Below are 20807 nucleotides of genomic sequence, written 5' to 3'. Positions count from 1 at the left end.
CGGGAAGGGAATTTCGTGGAAAATGTCCTATATGGAAAATTACAAGCAATTGTAAGATCACTTGGAGCAAGGACAATTTTGTCCCAATTCACTAAAAGTGGAAACAACGAGGTGTGTGTTGATGTGCGGTTCACAGGAGTTTCCTCTAGTAGACCGAGTACCCGTAACCGGTAAGTACAAGAAAGGGCTTCTTGTTTGAGATGAATGTGTAGTGGGGCAACGTCAAAGAGAACTTCTAGCGCTGCCGTAGGAGTTGAAGAGAACGCTCCAGACATCGCCATTAAGCACATCCTTTGGAGATGGCCTAATTTTGATTGGACCGTTCTCACTTCACCCTTTTGCCACCACACAGACATTCATAAGCCAATATTGGCCGAACCACAGTTGTGTAAATCCATTTGATATACTTGGGTTTTAGACCCCAAGTTGTACCAAAAGTACGCCGGCATTGCCCGAAGGCCATACAAGCTTTCTTGATTCTGAACTCAATGTGAGGTGTCCAGGAAAGCTTGGAATCAAGAATGACTCCAACGTACTTTACCTGTTCAGTCACATCGATTTCAGAATCAAAAAGACGCGAAGGTCGAACGCCATTACGGTTACGCCTTTCCGTGAAAAGAACAATAGATGTTTTACTCGGATTAACCGAAAGGCCATATTGGCGACACCAACCCTCAACCACAGACAAACAGACATACCACTCAAATCGCAATTGTCGCACGATTTAACGGTCATTTTGAAAATGCAGTGTGGTTCGGACTGTGCTCGCATGTGTCATGGTGGCGCTGCTGTTTCTACATAACGTCTCACTTTTGGAGAGAAATGAACGCGACGCCCATCAATGTTTACATAAAATGACTTAATCATGAACTTTTATTCATCTTTAATGAATGGGTAACGCCACGGGGGAGTCGTCACCTGCTGAATCATTACATCGAGCCGAGGGATAGTATACACTTGCAAACAAATGCTTCGGATTGTGCATTACAGAGGGTGCTCGTGTGATGCCAAACGATGTTTTTAAAACAAATTTCTTCCAAGTAGTATGTCTGTTTGTCTGTGCTTAAACTAATCAACTCACCTTATGAGCACCCCTCGGTCCCATCGTCGCGGATGATCAAAAACAAGTAACGAACGTAACGCCCCTCACATGACGTTTCATAAACTGTCGTTGTGAACCCTCGCGCACCATCAACCGTTGATTTACCGCCCGCAACACGACGCCACCCTCTCCCACTCGGCGCAGCTTGGCGTTTGGCGTCCCTTGCAACCAGTATTCAAAACATCAACTCCGTGTCCGTCAAGCAAGAAAACCGATTCGCGAACTCGCGCTGTTGTTTCGCCCGTCGACCAGAGTCACGTCGCAGTTGTTGTTCAGTCAGTCCGTTCAGTCAGTCAGCCGCAGCAGAGTCGAGTCGCATTTCCAAGACGTCAAAAATCGAGTCGAAAGGTCGCTTGAAGTGAAACTTCTTTATTCGCGGAAGTGAGTGGTGTTGTGTGAAAATTTATTCGGGGTTTTTGTTGGTGGCGATTGTGGTACAAGAGTATCCGGTGGTCCGAGTGCAACTTGGAACGGAACAGTTTGGTGCAGTTCTAGCGGAATTGTGACGTACCAGATGGTGTCGGAATTGCTCGCGGAGGATTGCTTCGATTATTTGTGCTTGTGTGGGATAAGCTGTCTCTCTAGAGTCAGATCCGGAGTGTGCACTAGGGTGGCCTAAAATAGAGTGTGAAAAAGATTATTAAATTAAAATATAAAATTTTGCTCACTTCATGTATGACAGAAATTTCTGCGTAACTCGAGAACTAATCAAGCAAATGAAACTAAATTTGTAACTTCTACGTGACGTCTGTGGTTGGAAGGCATGAAATGCTCAAAAAGGTGCTCTCTTACAAACGGATAAGAAATTTTTGCATAACTCGAAACCCGATTGATCAAATGGTACCAAATTTGGCATGTGCTGATTATAGGAAGCATAAGTCAAAAGTAAAAATTAAATTTGTGATAGCCTTATATGAACATATTTCGGTAGTATCTAAACTCATCTAAACTCAACAAATTTTTCATAAAATTCGTCCAACCACAGATAAAAGACGTTCATGCTAACATACGAAATGTGTGTAAACTCTTTCAACCGTCATTTCAATCAAAAAACCTAACTAGCAACCATTTAGAGATGGCACAACGATTGCATTCACAACGCTTGAGTGCAAATGACAAACGCAAATAATCCCTGTTATATAGGGCACTGCACTATTTTGATTTTGTATGGGATTTTGACATTTCGTGGCCTTGTTGTTTACAAAATTTCTGTAAGAGTGAAAGAGAAGAAGAGAATTTCATGCAGTGCCCTATATTGATGAACGAAACTTTTGTTTTGAGGCCCTGATTCCAGGGGGTGGGCAAATTAACACTTTTCGACGTATTTTTTTTTATTTTGGGCCACCCTAGTGTGCATGTTTTCTTGTGCGGTGTAAAATAATCTTCGTTTTCCCCCTTCTTGGTATCATTCTCGCCCGACTTCCCTGCCTGCTTTGATAAACCAGCAGCAGAACAAGAAGTGTGTGCCAGTGCACAGTGCAGTGTGTGAATTGTAGCCAGCGAAAGACCATAGTCGTCGTGTATTAAAGAAAATTGCATCCCAAGTAGGAATCATCCGGAACCCCCCGCTCTCAAACGATGGCTAGTGAAAAACTGGTCCCGGACGCCACCGGTGCTGCCGGCGAGGAGGAACAGGTCGGATTCATGACCAGCGTCATGAACGAGATCCTGCACAGCCCGCTGAACCTGCTGCTGGTGCTGATCATCACCGTTTTGGTGTATAAAATCTTCCGCAGCCAGAAGCAACCGGCGGCTGGACCGCCGCCGGAACCGGAACTGCCCCGCCTGCGGAGGGACTTTACGGTGGCCGAGCTGCTGCAGTACGACGGCAAACAACCGGACGGGCGGGTACTTGTTGCCGTCAATGGCAGCGTGTATGATGTAACCAAGGGAAAGCGCTTCTACGGACCCGGTGAGTGTTGTTCCTATATCATTCATGTACAGTTTCGAAACAGTGCGCGATTTCAACCCAATTCTCCTCGTGTGTCTGTCTAGATGGAGGAAGCGTATAGAGACGTAGTAGGCTGCGCTGCGGGCAGACAGTGTGTGTTTTGTTTCACTGCAGCGCAGGCGGCGCGGTGCGTTTTTAGGTGTGTAGGGGTTCGTTGGCATTTGGGTTGCTTTGATGCCACTACCTACATGCACGTCGCCGGCGCATAACATAACGCTTTTAGCTTAGCGAGAGGGGGGTAGAGAAGAGTGGAGAGGTAGTCGTTTCATGCATGGGTATCGTTCGTCGTTCTTTCGGTCTTGACCGGCAGTCAGTCAGTGAGCCAGGCTGCCGGTCGAAATGGTCATCGCTGGTTGGGTTGGGTATCAGCTTTAATTACTTTTATGGGCCTCCAGATGAGAACGCACTTACTTAGGCATAATATGTACATACGATGTGGTGTTGTTATTGTTGTTAGACTTAATGTGTTCATAATGATTATTTCATTTTTTTCTGACCACGGCTCTTCAGACGTTGAATAAGATTTGTTGTTTGAGACGAACCAGCTAAAATCTTATTACGACTTCCTCCATAATTTTGTCCTTCTGGGGTAACGTATTATTTGAGACTAGCTTGTTTTACGAGTACTTTCCCAACTATTAAAACAGAGAGCTATCCTTGCCAATTAATCATTTTTGCATACGTGCATCGTATGGCCATGGCCAACATCACAGTACTTCATTTCTAGAGAAAGTTTATTTCATTATGAAAATTTACTGGCGCTAATAGTAGGCTCTACTAAGAATCTCTCCTAAGATTCCTATAAAAAATCTACTAAAGATTCCACAGTAAATTTCGGCAGTAATTTAATAAGTAATGCCTTCAGGTATTCAATAACGAATCCTTTATAGAATCCCATTATTCCTTTATTGATTTAAACAGTTTCTGCTAAAAATCTCATAAAATGTATGTTGCCAAAAGCACCATCGATATCTAAGAAAACACCCACACAAGAATGTTTTTGAGTGAATGATTTCGCGATATCGTAAACAACTTTGTGTAAAAGTCACAGTGGATTTACCAGATTGGTAGGCAGACATATTGACAATGCGTTCTAACCATTCCAAAAGAGAAGAGATCAAACTCATAGGCCGGAAACGCTTTGCTTCTTCATATGACGAAGGACCCACTTTCGGAATAAATTTTGCAGTGAGCTTACACCAAGATTTGGGAATACACTCTGTAGCATAACTGCACACAAGAAGTTTTTTCCAAACATGTTCAAAATAATCAAATCCCCAACTGCTCTATAGAAGAATTGAAAGGAGCAAAGCTATTCAGTGCCCACTCAATTGATTCTACAGTTGCAGGGAATCAATATCCACGCATTCGGGGAAGTTTGTATGGAATAGGTCATCAGAGGAAGTGAAATCGTTCCTTTACACGGACATCATTTGATTTCGCGAGGATTTTGTTCAACCGACTGACTTTGGTGGGGCTGGCTCACCGACACTTCCGGTCCGCTTTAGTGCTTTATGCATCATTGTGGCCAGGTGTTGCTCTAGTTTTTCCAACTTTATTGTAAAGCATGAGCGGTGATCCTTGGCATTCTTGTGTAAATTGGGGTAGGTACCCGAAATGTTGATCGATCACCGATTATTGCTGACAGATGCAGTGGAAAGTTTGTCTTAATACGTATCAATCGTCTCTGACAAACGAGAAAAACTGACTTCACTGATTACACAAGTTTACAAAATAAAACGAAAGTCGTGAACTTCTGTCAACGACCAAAATTTTTGAAGCACAATTTTGTGCTGATTTCAAAACCGACCTTCAAAAAATTTAAAGTAGAACAGTTTTTAAGTTTTAGCTTAATATCGAGTTTTGCAACTTTTCAAAATATGCAATTTACTAAAATTCAAATATATTGCGTTTTGTTCGACCAATTTTTAATCTTTTTCCATAAATTAAAAGCTGAATACAATACCATTCGATGATCTGAATACAGGTTTTGAATCAGATTGATAAAACTCAAGATATTGGCGAGTTTTAGGGACGATCTTCTCAAATTTTAGCAAAATTTCCAAAATTTTTTGAAGAAATGTATTTTTTTTCAATAAGAAAAACCTAACTTTAAAATTCTTTCTCGACGTTTATTTGATATATCATATGTAGGCGAGTTACAGTAAAAATTTCAGCTCAATCGGAGCATTGATTACGGAGATTGAGATGTTTGAAGTGAGCGACTTTGCTTAAAAATAGAACAAAAATCGGTTTCAAACCATCAACCTTGTATGGAAAGTCGAAAAAAATTCCGCTCTACTGTATTTTTTTTCTTTTGCGTTTTCGAACTCAGGGCATGATTCTACACCAAAAATGATCATCAGCTTACCGAGTTCAAAAATGCTGTAAACTAGTGTTACCTGTCTCTGAGCCAAATTTGGTATAGAGTCTTCAGTCTCCGATTAATCGCTTCATGTTTAATTGAGGTTTTTAATCCAATGGGTTACATAGCCGCTATCCGAATGAAGAGAGTAATGTTCCGCGTAATATATCACAAATCGAAAGAGGTACGGTACATTACGTGGAGCGGATATACTGAATTGGGTACCAGACCAAGTCCCTGCTGGGTGGCGCTAAATAGGTGAGCCATAGACAATAGAATCGTCAATGTCGTAGGGCATAGTATGTGACTATTGTCGAAACAACACTATTTTTGGTCATTGTCCAACTAAGCGCATAACTATGTTAGGGTCAAGATTAGGATGAAATCATTGGTAAAATATAATAACACTTTTTAGTTTGTGTAGTTAGTTGAACTAGTGTTAACTTTTTATTGGGACATTTTCTGTAGGTTTATTCTGTATTACAATGCATTAGCTGCCCTTTAACTGAATTATTTTATAACAGTAAACAACATTATTCCTTCTTGATAAAAGATGTATGGACATAGAATTGCCAAACTATACATATGATCAGATATTTTTCCGGTATTAAATTTCCCTGGCCAAGTTCGCAGGGGTTGACGGTATTAAAGTGAAGGAGTTTCATTTTGATTATTGTAATGTAGTGTTCTTTAGTGAAACATATCACCTTTTTAACACTTTAATGCGCCTCCAACGGTTCATCACGAACCGGCTGCTGCAGATGGAGTATGGCTGATCATATGCATCAGACATGCTCGATAAACACGGAGGAACCGCCAGGGCTCAGTAGAGTCTATTCCCAAGCAATAGTTCCAAGTCGGTTGGATTTGAGAAGGTTTTGATGATCGTTACAAATCCTAATAAAAGTATTATAGGATTTGTGAAGGGTTTTGGAACCTTTAACAGCCAGCTGACTTCAAAATGTTGTTTGGGCTCTATTTCCCACGTTTCTCGGTTGATTTTGATTAGTAATTTATTAATGTCATAGTCGCTTTTTCGATTTTTTACCATGTTAGTTGGACATATTTTCTTTAAATAATGCAATTAAAATCAACCGACGAATTATTAGTGGGAAGGAGATTTGCAGCACTTAATTGTGCTGATAGATTCGAAGCTAACGTGCGAACACTTAAACGCATTGTTGACGTCAATGCGTTTGACGTGACATTTTGGACAAAAACTGACTGCTTTTTATTAACTGAACAACGTTACTTTTGTATGACTAGGTTGACATTTCTAGGCCACGCATGAGAAAATGACATGGTTTATCGAGGTAGGACCGATAGGACAGAACGAATTTGAATATTTTTCATAGTATTTGTAGGGGGATGAATACATAATAGTTGACAAGCAATTTTTGTTTTATTACAATCAACTGACCAACTTGGCGTATTTTTGTTTATCTCTTAGATGATGTTATGACACCAACAGAAAAATATCAGGAGCTCAGTTAGATGTTTCTGTGGGTTTTTCACCGATGACAATTTAAGGACACAAGAGATGCACACAGAGAAGTAGAAATAAAGAAAACAATTGACACAGAATCGACTATATTTTAACATACGGGTTCGACTGATTCGATGAATCTATCTAGAAGGATCTAGAAGACAATCAACGCTAAGATTGGAAAAAAGCTTGTAGTTGGGACTAGACTAAAATAGTGGCCGATAGGAAACAATGCGCTAGACAGCATTATTATTCATTTTTTAATATTTACCCGTAGGCTTTTCGCCGGTTGACAGTACAGTATTTAGCTGTGTACGAAGATACGGATTAGTTGGTGTACAGATGACAAGGTTCTCACGGGAAGTGCTTCAAGCGAGGCTTACATAACAACTGACAATAAAGAAACCTATTTTCCTTGACTTTCTACGCAATCGACATCCGACCGAACACACGTGTTTTCGTTAATCTTCTAGGCATTATTAAGACATGACGTATGTGCATGACGAAACAACTAGCAGGACACAGTTCCAGACGTCTCTTTTTAATGACGACATTCAGCATATTTCCAATAAAACTACACTTCAATAAAGCAAAGACTAAAGCTGCTATGATAGAACAGATCAGAATGACTTAATTGACTTATTGACTACATATTGGAGATCTACTTCGAATAACTGACAAATTGACAAGAACCTAACTAAATGCATGGACCATACTGCAAAAAAAAACAATTGACAAAAAGAAAAAAAAGGGGGAAACTTTTATTAAAACTATTTTTGTTCAACGCAGGCCAAAACAGTGTCGACTTGGGCCACGATATGCCTACGTACTTCTGTGTGTTGAAACAAAAATAGAGGCTCATAGAAGCAAACGTAGGGAAAGGGTGCGGTGTTAGAACATAAGCACAGTGTGCTACCGCCGTAATCACTATGAAAAAAAAAATATATATTTTTCCGGTATTAAATTTGGGCTAGAGAGTTAAACACCTACGGAAAATAGTTTTTCAATGTCAGACAAACATCACATGAACACAGCTACCAATGTATCAAACCTTCACTACTGTCTTCTCATTTCGCCGCTTCCTATCCTCAATTGAACTTATCTGACACTAGTGAGGACTGTCTGTGGGAGATCCGGGTTTCTAATTCTGTGTAGGACTTGTTAAAACGGGATGCCTGATATGTACTGCGGACAAATGGGCTGGAAGTACTGAGCAATCACAATTACTGTCGTACTAATCATATTAAATGCATGCTTTTCTACTTACATCCCGAACGTCGACAACCGGCAAAGAGGACATGACGAAAAAACGCGAGATGGCCATAACAAAAACTAGAAAGGCGATGAAAATGGTCACCGATGCAACGATATGGAAACAAAATAGATGAGAAATTATCGACCAAATCATAATCTATGAACATATCGCTAATGTTCTTTATCATTCATTCTCTCTTTTTCTCGTTTCAGCAACAAAATCGAAACCTCTCTACTATCTCTTCATTTTCTACCTCTTCCCATCCTATTCTCACATCTTCCTATATCCTCTACCCTATCTATTTAATGTATCTGGCACTTGTTGGGACTGGTAACGGCAGCGCCTGCCTGTGGAAGATCCCGGTGTACTAATTCGGTGTGGGACATGTTAACGGGGTAGGCTTAGTAGGTCCACATCTGCCTACAAGCGGATGGGCTGACAGTTGTCGGCCTGGGTGTGGACTGAGCAATTACAATTACAATTACAATTACAATTTTGTTCAACCGACTGACTTTACTCAAACTAGAAACATTTGTATGTATCAGAGGTTTTTCCAGTCGATTCGTTCAGCAGAAGAGTTTCCTGATTGGCCTTACGAGCCAGCCGAACGTCGTCTGTTCCAACTCGTTCCTCATTGTTTGCTGAGCTGGCCCAGATCAGCAGTTCCACCAAAGGGTTTCTCTCGTGGTCTCGAGGTAAGTTTGGGGTATCGGAGAATCCGCTTAGCTTTATTCCAATCTGTTTGGGTTGGTGAACTCATTGATCTATCCAGGATGGAAACGCTTACGGCAATACCGGTCTCGTGTATACTGCCACGTACAGCAAACTTTCAATGAGGCGAGCGTATTGGTGGTTGTTCGACTGCATCTCTTTGTCCTCCTTTTGCTGGATGTGGCCAGGGCCAAGGGGATATTTGGACGGCTTCGCTTGATTCATGCCGAACTGCTCCAGAACTTGCTTGATGTAGGGTGGGGCGGGGCAAGATGGGTCAGTGCCATTTTTGGGCGCATTACTCATGTTTTGTTTAGATTAATAATTTTGTTAGATGACCAGCATGAATATACAAAAGTTTGGAGTATTGATTGAAAAATTATTCACTCTCATTGGAAATAAAAAATAAAATGGTTTTTAGCCATTTTTCTTATGCGATACATTCCATATAATCTCCATAAAAACGGCCGCGGGGCAAGATGGGTCACCTTCAATTTTGAACGTATTTTTGGAACATTCAAAAGTTATTTATTTTTTATTACAAGACTATTTAATAGGGTGGGGCGGGGCAAGATGGGTCACCTAAGGATGGATCACCATAACTTTGTAAATACAAATCGTATTGGTTTGTATTCATCCGCTACTCTTTATTACACTAGCTAGCTATGCTAAAAGCCGATAAAAAGTTCATTAAATGCAAAATATGACGTTAAACAAGCAATTTTAAAAAGTGATCGATTTTACACCGTGAAAAAAGTGCGGGGCAAGATGGGTCACCTTTTAAGTAATTCACATTTTCTCAACGAAAAACGTCAAAATATGAGATTTTTTCGGCATTCATATATGCTCCATATCCATACTGAGTAAACAAGAGCTACTAGTGAACATTTTATAAATTTATTTGGAATATAAAAAACTTAACGATTTGAGTGGTCCTAAGGCGACTTGAAAATCGATGTTTTCTCTAAAAAATTATCATAATTTTATGTTATAATTTTGAGCGTTCATTCCGCTTGATTGAAGTTATTTATGAGATAGTCTTGTAATAAAAAATAAATAACTTTTGAATGCTCCAAAAATACGTTCAAAATTGAAGGTGACCCATCTTGCCCCGCGGCCGTTTATATGGGGATTATATGGAATGTATCGCATAAGAAAAATGGCTAAAAACCATTTTATTTTTTAATTCCAATGAGAGTGAATAATTTTTCAATCAATGCTCCAAACTTTTGTATATTCATGCTGGTCATCTAACAAAATTATTAACATAATCAAAACATAAGTAATGCGCCCGAAAATGGCACTGACCCATCTTGCCCCGCGACCCATCTTGCCCCGCCCCACCCTAAATGACTTCAATCAAGCGGAATGAACACTCAAAATTATAACATAAAATTATGTTAATTTTTTAGTGAAAACATCGATTTTCAAGACGCCTTAGGACCACTCAAATCGTAAAGTTTTTTATATTCCAAATAAATCTATAAAATGTTTACTAGTAGCTCTTGTTTATTCAGTATGGATATGGAGCTTATATGAATGCGGAACAAATCTTATATTTTGACGTTTTTCGTTGAGAAAATGTGAATTACTTAAAAGGTGACCCATCTTGCCCCGCACTTTTTTCACGGTGCAAAATCGATCACTTTTTAAAACTGCTCGTTTAACATCATATTTTGTATTTAATGAACTTTTTATCGACTTTTAGCATAGCTAACTAGTGTATTAAAGAGTAGCGGACGAATACAAACCAATACGATTTATATTTACAAAGTTATGGTGATCCATCCTTATGCGACCCATCTTGCCCTGCCCCACCCTACGTCTTCCGGCTCAATGTAAATCCTTTTTCGTTGCGTTCCTTTCGTTCCAAGGAAATGGCTGATATCGCCCAACGATGTCACCTTGAAGTGTCTGTTCAGGTTTTTTTATGATTTCTTCCTGCTCTTCATCATCGTTTGAGGCAATAACGTTTTTCGTTGCGTCTCGCGTACAAGCATGGATCGTTCTTAGACTGCTGGAACTTCAATCGCTTCAAAATATGATCGAATTTCTTGTTCCGAAAATGGCCAGCGTGCTTCAGTCCACAGAGCATCCCTGTTGTCATCCTCGTATTCGGATCGCTGTCGCAAGAAGATTGATTCCTTCAATTTTCCATTCAGGTAATGCTGTTTTCACATCAGTCAAGCAGCACCGGGAAAGTCAGCTGACGAACCACCGGAGCAATGACTTTGTCATAGTCTGTCCCTAACTTTTGGATCCTCGAGCGATTAGACGAGCTTTATATGGTCGGCGTTAAGACAGACCGGACCATCTGTTTTTCAATAATTTTGGGAAAATGTCCTGCAAGCACTTAGAATATCAAATCTAGGGCATTATTTTATGAAATAATGTTACTCTATCATGTAATGAAACATTTGAATCAAAATATCGTCGAAAAGTTCAGAATTATCGAATTCCTTCGCTTATCTTTACGTGCCCAAAAAATCGCGTAGTCCACTCTGACTTAACGCCGACCATATCTCACCCATCATGTTCCCATCTTCGTCTAACTTGCGCTTGAAGACCCATTTGCAGCCAACCGCCTTACATCCTTCAGCTGTCACGTGCCATTCTCTTGTAACGACGTCATCTCATCGTCCATTGCTGCCTTTCCACAATTTCGCTTCAGGTCCATTCATGGCTTCATTGAATGTCCTAATGTCCTCAGCTCGTCAGTTAGCTTTCGCACCATACCAGCGGTCTCTCGGTATTGTTGTGGTAAAACTCCTCTCGCTCTACGCATCGTTCGACGCGCTGGCGTATCTCCTCCATGACTATCAGCTTCGTCTTCATTCGATGTATCATAAAAGCTAAAGTCTTCATCCTCAGGCTCCTCAGTGTCCTCAACGTTAGCATTGCCTTCTTCATCAGAAACCTCTCCCTCAGACTCAGGTTTGAACGCAATCAGTACAGCTTCATATTCCACAATTTGCGACGATACCGGGCTCTTGAGAGAATGATCCGCTTTCCGATCTTCCATTTCAATTGACTGCTCATCACGGCTGATGATTATCTTATCGGGGTCCGGGTCGATGAGCCGTAACGCTTTGTGATTGTCAGCATACCTAATGAATGTCAGCTTCTTTCCCTTTTAATTCAGCTTCCTCCGTTTCTCGGTCGGAACATGCACGATGGCTTTGGTTCCATAAAAGTGCATGTTGCTGTAGTCCGGCTACTTTTCATACCACATTGCGTATGTTTCCAAGATTTCTTCTAAAGGTTTTTTTCGGTATTGCCCCCAGAGTCCCTCGTGAGATTTTCACGAAGTTCATCCTGCGTTTTGCCCAAAAAATTCTTGCTAAATTTCCTCCATGATTAATTTTGAGATTTATACAATTGTCTCTCAAGATATATTGCAGGTATTTTCACAGAATTATTTCTCCTAAAGTTTCTCATGAGACTTCTCCGGTAGATCTTCCCGGGATTTCATACAGAGTAGCTGCAGTAGTTATTTATGAGATTTTTACTAGAGATCTTGCAAGGATTTCTTATGGAGTTTTTCTGCTGGAGCTCCTGCCGGAATTTCTTTAGAACTTTGTACTGCAATTTTTTCAAGTAATTTCCGTGAGCTTTCAGAAACAGGAACAGGAATTTCTTGGAAAAAATATCTGGGAGTAATCCCGGCAGGAAATTTAAGCAGGAACCCTAAAACCTCTAAGAAAAATCCTGGGCCCCCAGGAGAGTCGAACATGCAAAGGGCTCTATAATATAGCAAAATCAATCAATCAATCCTGGGTGGAGCTTCTGGTGAAATCCCGTGTGGATATCCAAGAAAAACATCGGAAACTCTCTAGAAATAAGCCCTGGAACAACTTCTGCAAGAACCTCGCAAAAATCATGAAAGAAACTGTTGGAAAGCTATTCCGGAAAACAACTTAGAGAAATTCATGAAGAAACTTTGGATAAGACTTGGTGGACGGGCTTGGTGATCTACACACTAAAAAAAATCTCAATTTTAATAGTGATACAATTGATCGAACTGCCTGAAAAAGCTTTGACATAAACATAAATGTGCCACATTTTTACACTTTTTGTGACGTGCGTATTAAGTTTATATTGTTTGAGTTCTTCCAGTCATAATTTTAAATCACAGAACTGATAATTTAGTTCTCTATGCTATAAATTTACGCGATATGTTACAGAAACATAATGATTACTGATGTTGAACTGTCAAACAGTACCTAACAAAATCAGATGAAGACTGCAGTCGATTGGAAATTTGATTTGCGTCAAATGTGTTGCTTTTATATGTCGGACTTATATGACACAAAATTACAAGATTTTTTCTTCGAAGTGTGTAGTGACTGCCGCTTCTGATTCATATGCAGAAGATTCTGGGTTCAATCCCTGGTCCGTCCTATTCCTTCTACTTTATATCTTTCTATCCACTTTCTCTATACTCTCCTCTCTATATATACTACTTATGTATTGATATGTTCATAGCCCGACGGCTAACGGTTGAAAAGCCAGCACAGCACAGTGTCAATCTATCAGATAACGCCTACAAGTTATGCAATCAAGCAAACTGTGCCGCTTTAGTTTCATAGTAATAATTGCACTAATCTATCACCTTACGCCTGGCATCCATGCACCAATGTGTGAACCCTCTGCTAACCACATCCCACCAACACTCCGATATCCGCATGAGTTTGTGCAGACACAGAGGTATGTTCGGTCTGATGTGGATACAAACGATTGCAATCATCACTTCCTTCCTCTTCCCCACATTGACCTACAACCTGACGAGGCAGGCGCCATTGTCGCTCAAAATAGAAGATCACCAACACTCACACACTGAAGATGTCTGCTTAGTACTCGGCAGATATCTCATTGGTTCCTTGTGACGATACTGGAGTAGCATCCACACGGGTGGTCAATCAAGTTCAAGCTCAAGCTCAAGCTAAAAATAGTCAGCATTGCCCTTCGAGATCTTTATCAGAGGTTACTTAGGCATTTTTTCAATATTTCCTCCGGGTATTCTGCTCCCACTCGCATAACAGTCCCATTCGATTTTACATCGCTTTTGAGTTAACGTTATGAACAGTATTCTTCTACAATATACTTTTACAATTCATAGTACAAATTTCGGATTTGTATCTCAATGTGTGGAAAAATACCAAATCAGGAGCAATCTGTGAAAATTTCGAGATCATTGAAATATTTTCGTTATGGAGATTTATGAAGTTTTACATAGGAAACAAGTTTTCTAACTTGAAATGCCATTTTCGCAATTACTCTTTTTTATAGATTGCTGTTATACCAGTGGGGACCGTCCTCTCTGATATCAGCAGGTCGGCTCCAGTGGCACGTATTCTCCCTGGAGGATTTCTATGTAAAGATTATTTCAAGAATGTCTCATTGAAATTTTCCATGCATTACTTAAGCTTTCTTGAAGTTATGTTCTAAGAATTTCTCCAGAGTATCCTCAAAATCATGCTAATTTTAAAAGTTATTGTAAAATTTAGTATCAAGAACTTTATTTTAAAAAAATATTCAGTAATCATTCAAGAACTCGTTCCATTTTGGTTCGTATTCAGGTTTTCTCAAGAGCTTTTATTTAATATAAGTAAAGGGCTTTTCTCTATGAATTTTCCAGTTCCCTTTAAAATTTCACTAAAATCCAGTTGCCTTTTGCATGTTTCTTTCCTTTTTTTGACAGGTTCGTACAGATATATCTCGAAAACGCCTTGTGGATTGCAACAGCAACCACCTTAGAAATTCTTCAAAATAACTATTTCGTAAAAAAAATAAACCAAAATTCTGGTAAATTTTACTGGCAGAAATTCGAATTAAAACCACTCATTCATTGTAGGTTCAAAGTTCTCGGCAAGCCCTTTTTAGGGTCTGCTGAAATATGGGTCTTATCCCCCAAGGACGTGGTTGGCTTTATGAAGCTAGTTTCGCCAGCGTGGGGGAATCACATACTGTAACTCAGGATATCTATTTATCAATACAGTATCGTACACAAATTACGTAACGCTATATAGGGGGTAGTCTTGAGTTCAGTCGATACCAAGGTATCTCAGTGGCAACCATGTTACTGAAATGTAAGGTTTTTTGGCTAGAGCCACTTGGGCTGTACCAGTTCTTGCCAGTCTGCGAAGATTGATCGTTGCTGATATTTTATGCTGAAGATAGATCTGAGCTATCCTTACCGTAGCTACTACCCAAACTAGGCAAGATTGAACTATTTACAATTAAAGCACAAAAAAGAACAGCAGCAATAAGATTAGATCAGTATCGTTTTAAAACGTGAAAGGCGATGATACACAGAATACACTGACTGTGCAAATCGCATAAGGCAGCGTCCATTTATTACGTAACGCTAAAATCGACATTTTTCGACCCCCCCCTCCCCCCTCCGTAACGCTTTTTTGTATGAAAATCCTAAAATTTTTGTATGGGCCGTAACGCTCAGCTGTACTCCCCCCCTCCCCCTAGAGCGTTACGTAATTTGTGGACGGCGCCTAATGCGAAACCATGTCGGTGAAAATTTAAACTTATCAATGACACCTTCATAATCCCCTCAAGTTTGAGTCTAAAGAAGAGCAGCTGTTTGTCTCGGAGAAACACATGGTTTACTGCGCTATTGCTCCCGTTAGCACAGTAAAGGCTAAATTCTGTAGAGGGTGCCCTGGTACTCCACAGGCTCAGTTTTATTAGACCCCCCTAATCATTCATCCCTAGACACGATAAGCATAAAGCCGCTTAACACCATGACTTAGGGGTCATCTGACTAGTGGACTCCTACTACTGGAACAGGCTGTTCGTAGTGCTATTCTTAGCCAGTTTGTTCAACCAACTGATACCGGATACTAAACAGCTATATGTCTATGCTGATCAGGAAAAGAATCATTTAGAATACCAGTGGTTTCGCATAATCTCACTTTTTCCTGTACACCGACCCTAAAACTTGCAATTGCAGGAAATTTATGATCAAAATCAAAATCGATATGAGTAAAGGCTGTACCTGTATTCTCGTCATTTTCTAATTATTACAGGCAAATTTGACCAAAACAAATCAAGAATTTATACTTGGTGCACAGGTAGATTTGAGGTTAGGGAATCGCCACTGTAGAATATACCCTACCCATGTTCAAGCCCATAACAGTTTTGAGGGGTATTGGTTGTGTATTTTAGTAGTTTCCATGAGTTGGGGAGCTTCCTCATAAGTTCATATAACGAGAAGTATGATACAAGTCGACACTTTCAAAGTTCTCCAGGGACCCAACGATGCTCCAATGCAATAAACTCGATGGTGATTTCACTATCTACCAATTAGCAATTTAAAACCTCAGACCTGCGATCGTATGTGTCTGCCACCGGTAGACAACCTTCACGCATTCGAAATCAGTTATACCCTTCCCTAGACTGGAATTATATTTTGTCACTTCTTGAAACACAAGTCACTTTCCTTCTAAGGCTATCAATGGTATGGCGTTTTCGGGTGATGCAATCATTCAATCTAGTCTCGCAGTTCGCTGCCGACTTCAGTATGGCAAGTCATTTCTGTCAGCGCATGTACTCAAAGCCTCAGATAAGACAAACGTAACGCAATTCGCCAAGATAAACAGTTTGATATGTATGTAGCCAGTTGCCAACCACAATAAATGTGGGAAGGTGTGTGAGGAGTCTCCTGCTACTTCTGGGTTAATAGGTCTCGCTATCTGGATTGTGAGGTGAGCCGTACTACATTTGAATACATTTAGAATTACGATCGTTCTGCCACAGTCTGTCGAAGACGACGACGAGTGACGCCGTAACGCTTCGTTAGAGTTTGTTCTACCGGCGGCACACTAAAATACTGTGTACGGTACGGTAGACTACGTTCCACTACAGCTGTACTTTACGTATACTGAGTGCGAGACTCATTATTCTAGGTTCACCAGATACTGACACGACTATCGTTTATATACATAGTTAGGCAGGTAAATTACCAGCCGATAGTTGGATGAGCACAGCTACCTTTGCCCTCATTTTCTCCCGTACCAATTGCATACGATTGATGAAGTGTAACGAACAAAACGAGAATACTTCCTCCCGCACCGTCATCCATCGGTTGCTCTGTGTAGAACCCCACTACTGCCACCTACCGCACCGCATCAGTTGTAGGTATACTCTAGTGCACGCTCATGGTTTCGTTCGGCTCGACGGAGCTTAATTATAAACAATGCTTATTTGGAATACATGAGTATTGGATATAGATACCCTTGTAATGTGTACCTAATTTGAAAGTGATCGGTTGTTTATCTGCAAGAGATTTTATATTTTGATGATACTCTGAACTTTTTCAGACCCTTTCCGAATAATAACGAGCAGGAGAAAATAGCTGTTGAATACCAAACTCACGTATGCACAATCCAATACTTACAACCTTCGTAAGGTATTATAGAATACCTAAAATGATAATTGGTGTATATTCTATGAATACAACGTGAACTCCATACGTATTATATTTGAACTCAAAATGTGTGTTTTGTGCGCGTTGAGTAGTGTGCTAATCTATTACTTGCTGGTGGGAGCTCCTCCAGGGATTCCTCTAGGAATTTCTGCAGGAACATCTTCTGAAAGTCCACTAGAAACATTACTGGGATTCCTTCCGTGGTTTCTTTCGAAAGTTATTCCAGGATTCTTACAGGAATTTCTTCTGGGATTCCTCAGGGAGCTCCTTATGAAATTCTGCGATAGATTTATTTAGGGTTCCCTAGGACTCGTACAGGAGTTTCTTCTGAGATTCTGAGGAGTTTTGTTCTGAGATTTTTTTTTTGTTTGTATTTATGTGTATTTTAACTTATGCTAATTCTACACTTTTGTTCTGAGATCAACCAGAACTCCCTTGCAGAATTTTTCCAGGATTTCCACCTAAGTTTCGACCTTCTGTGATTCCTCTAGGAGTTTCGCCGTGGAGTTTCTTCAGGATTTTTTTTCTGGGTCGCCTACAGGAGTTCCTCCTAAGATACCTTCAGTTCTTTCAGGGTTATTCCCTGTATTTTTCTTCTGAGATTCCACAAGCAGTTACTTCAGAATTGAATTGAATGAATCAGTTCATCCCGAATTCCAACAGTTATTCTTTCCGGGATTCCTTCTGGAATATTTTCGAGGGTTCACTAAGCTATACATTCCGAGATTCCTGCAGGAGTTTCTACTAGGATTTTTCTGAGAATTCTTTACGGGTGCTTCCAGGAACTCCTTCCAAAACTCATCTAGGAGTTCATTCTAAGATTTTCCCGAAGAATCTATTTAAGATTCGTCCAGAAGTTCCTTCTGAGATCCAATCAAGAGATCGCTGATGATTTTTTCTAGGTTTTTTTTTTCTTCCTCCAGGAGGAGATCCGCGGGAGGAATCCTGGAGAAATCCCTGAAGGAGCTCCTTGAAAAAATTCTACCAGCAAGTCAAAAATATACACACTTTTTAACTCGCTCTTAAATTATACTTCCTATGGAAGGCCGAAGACATATTCATTCCAAGGCGGTTTAGTGGTGTAGTCCGAGTCGTAAAGAAAACAAGGCCACGAATCATCAAAGACTTTCTTTGTTTTTCGCGTGCAGTGCCTCACGTTTCGATTACTATAAAAAAAACGTATGTAGCAATTTTTAGCAGTTTAGAAACTTATTCTTGACATCGTAGAAGTACGACTTCTATTTATAATATATAACGGCCGACAGCAAAGATTCACTCCTAACGACTTCGGAACATCGTTCGTACCTTTTCGATAAGGGTTCCGCCATCCTTTTTTGTTGGTTGGTTTTGTGAGTGTCCTCAAGGAGGCGTGCTATCACTTCTACTAAAGACCATAGTCGATAATCTTCTCAAAAATTGGAAGCAGAGGGCTTCGAAATAATTGGCTTTGCTGATGACATAGTTATGTTAGTCCGTGGTAAATATGACTACGTTGTAACTAACAGAATGCAAACTGCCTTAAAAAATTTGGTCTCCTCGTGGTGCGAAAAAGAAGGATTGAACGTAAATCCTTTTAAAACCACGATCGTAACATTAACACGAAGGAGAAAAGTTTGGATCAATAATTTAACATTGAAAGGAATTCATTTGGAACTTTCAAATACAGTCAAGTATATTGGAATATATCTTGACAGTAAACTTACCTGGAATTTGCAGCTTGAACAGGTAGTTTGTAAAGCTATGAATGCTATATGGATAAGCAAAAACATTTTTGGTAAAAAGTGGGGACTTAGGCCGAAAATGATCCTTTGGATTTATACGGCAATTGTAAGACCCAAAGTTACCTACGCATCACTGGTCTGGTGGCCAAAAACTAATAAAGAATTGATTCAAAAGAAGTTAGAAAAACTTCAAAGCTTGGCCACTCTTTCAATTACTGGTGCAATGCGAAGTACACCATCTAAAGCGCTAGACACTTTACTTCACTTACTTCCATTGCATCAATTTGTTCAAGAAGAAGCTGCAAAGAATGTTTTGAAAGTGAAAAGACCCACAAACCTTTTTGAAGGTGACCTGAAAGGGCATCTTGAAAACAATCAGTATCAACTCGCTTATTCTAAGCACTGATGATTGGATGAGTAGACGATACAACTTTGAACGTTCTTTTCAAGTGATTGATCCTGGGCGAAATCTGTGGACAAATGGTGGTCCAGAGCTACAACCAGGATCGATCATATTTTACACTGATGATTCGAAATTCAATAATCAGGTTGGTGCTGGTGTGACTGGCCCAGGAATAAATGTATCAATTCCTATGGGTAAGTGGCCAACTGTTTTTCAGGCTGAAATCCAAGCTAATTTAGAATGTTGAAATATTTGCTTACGCCGAAATTACAGACATTACAGACAATTACAGACAATTTGCATTATGTCTCATAGCCAAGTAGCTCTGAATGCTCTGAAATCAGCATCGTGCACCTCTAAACATGTTTGGGAATGTATACAATCACTCCAACAATTAGCTTGCCGTAATCAGGTAAAGCTGTTCTGGGTTCCAGGGCACTATAGTATTGAAGGGAACGAGCTAGCCGATATGCTAGCAAGACTTGGATCGTCTCATCAATTCATAGGGCCAGAACCATTTTGTGGGACAGCGGGATGTACTTTCAGAATGGAGTTGAAAACTTGGGAACATGCAGAAATAAAATCCAACTAAGAAAATACCACTATAGCGAGGCAGTCAAAACGTTTCATAAAACCGGACGTTTAAAAAACTCGCAAAATCCTAGAGCTTTCTAAAAAAGATCTGAGTTTTCTTACTGGCCTGCTAACAGGTCATTGTCCGAGCCGGTATCATCTGAAGCTAATTGGAAAACTTCAAGATGATCTATGTCGCTTTTGCGATACAGAAGACTTGTAACATTTGATATGCCGTTGTCCGGCAATTGTGACAAAAAGAATTAGGTTCTTCGACAAAGGGCTGATAGAACCCTTAGATGTCTGGAGAACAAACCCTAATACGGTGGTACGAATGGTAAAACGTCAACTTGACAAAGCTAAATGAAAATGGGGCATATGTCACAATAGATCTGTCAACAGGCTGCAGTGACATAAATACCCAACAAGGATTAAAAAAATACATACCAAATTCACTGTCTACTCATTAGGTTATTGGCCCAGATACGAGAAGCGTGTTCTGAACCAAGTGAAATGGAATAACGATCAGTGTACCAGAAGCGTGTACTGTAGGAAGAAAAAGGCCTTGCAAGTTGCAGCGAAGAATCTATTAACGTGGAAGAAGTTAGTGAACACCCTACCCCATTAAACATTTTCCCGATGAAATCAGTTGATAAATCGGCTGATTGTTGCATCGACGCTTATAGAAGCTTAACACAGGGATCAATCGATTAATCACCAGATTCACTAGGGTGTTCCAACGAAAACTGGTCAAGGTAATGGATTAGTCGGTTGATAAGATTTGAACAAACTAAATT

At 40.1% G+C, this 20807-nt stretch overlaps 1 protein-coding gene across 4 annotated transcripts in view; it reads left to right on the top strand.

Annotated features, from left to right (window-relative positions):
- Positions 1–1295: 1295 nt before the first annotated feature.
- The window catches only part of LOC109431166 (membrane-associated progesterone receptor component 1), a 47172-nt gene continuing 27660 nt past the window's right edge, over positions 1296–20807 (top strand). Inside the window, exons 1-2 of one of the 4 annotated variants that reach the window (XM_062844125.1) lie at positions 1296–1450; positions 2551–3014. In XM_062844125.1, the coding sequence (XP_062700109.1) occupies positions 2681–3014 (334 nt within the window). In that variant the 5' untranslated portion in view covers positions 1296–1450; positions 2551–2680. Of the gene's footprint in view, positions 1484–2547; positions 3015–20807 lie in introns of all 4 variants that reach the window. The other 3 variants (XM_019707371.3, XM_019707370.3, XM_062844124.1) reach the window with 3 other exon arrangements.

This window comes from Aedes albopictus, chromosome 1 (assembly GCF_035046485.1).
Source record: "Aedes albopictus strain Foshan chromosome 1, AalbF5, whole genome shotgun sequence".
In the NCBI taxonomy this organism is placed as follows: Eukaryota; Metazoa; Arthropoda; class Insecta; order Diptera; family Culicidae; genus Aedes; species Aedes albopictus.
This window is presented reverse-complemented; position numbering and strand designations above follow the sequence as displayed.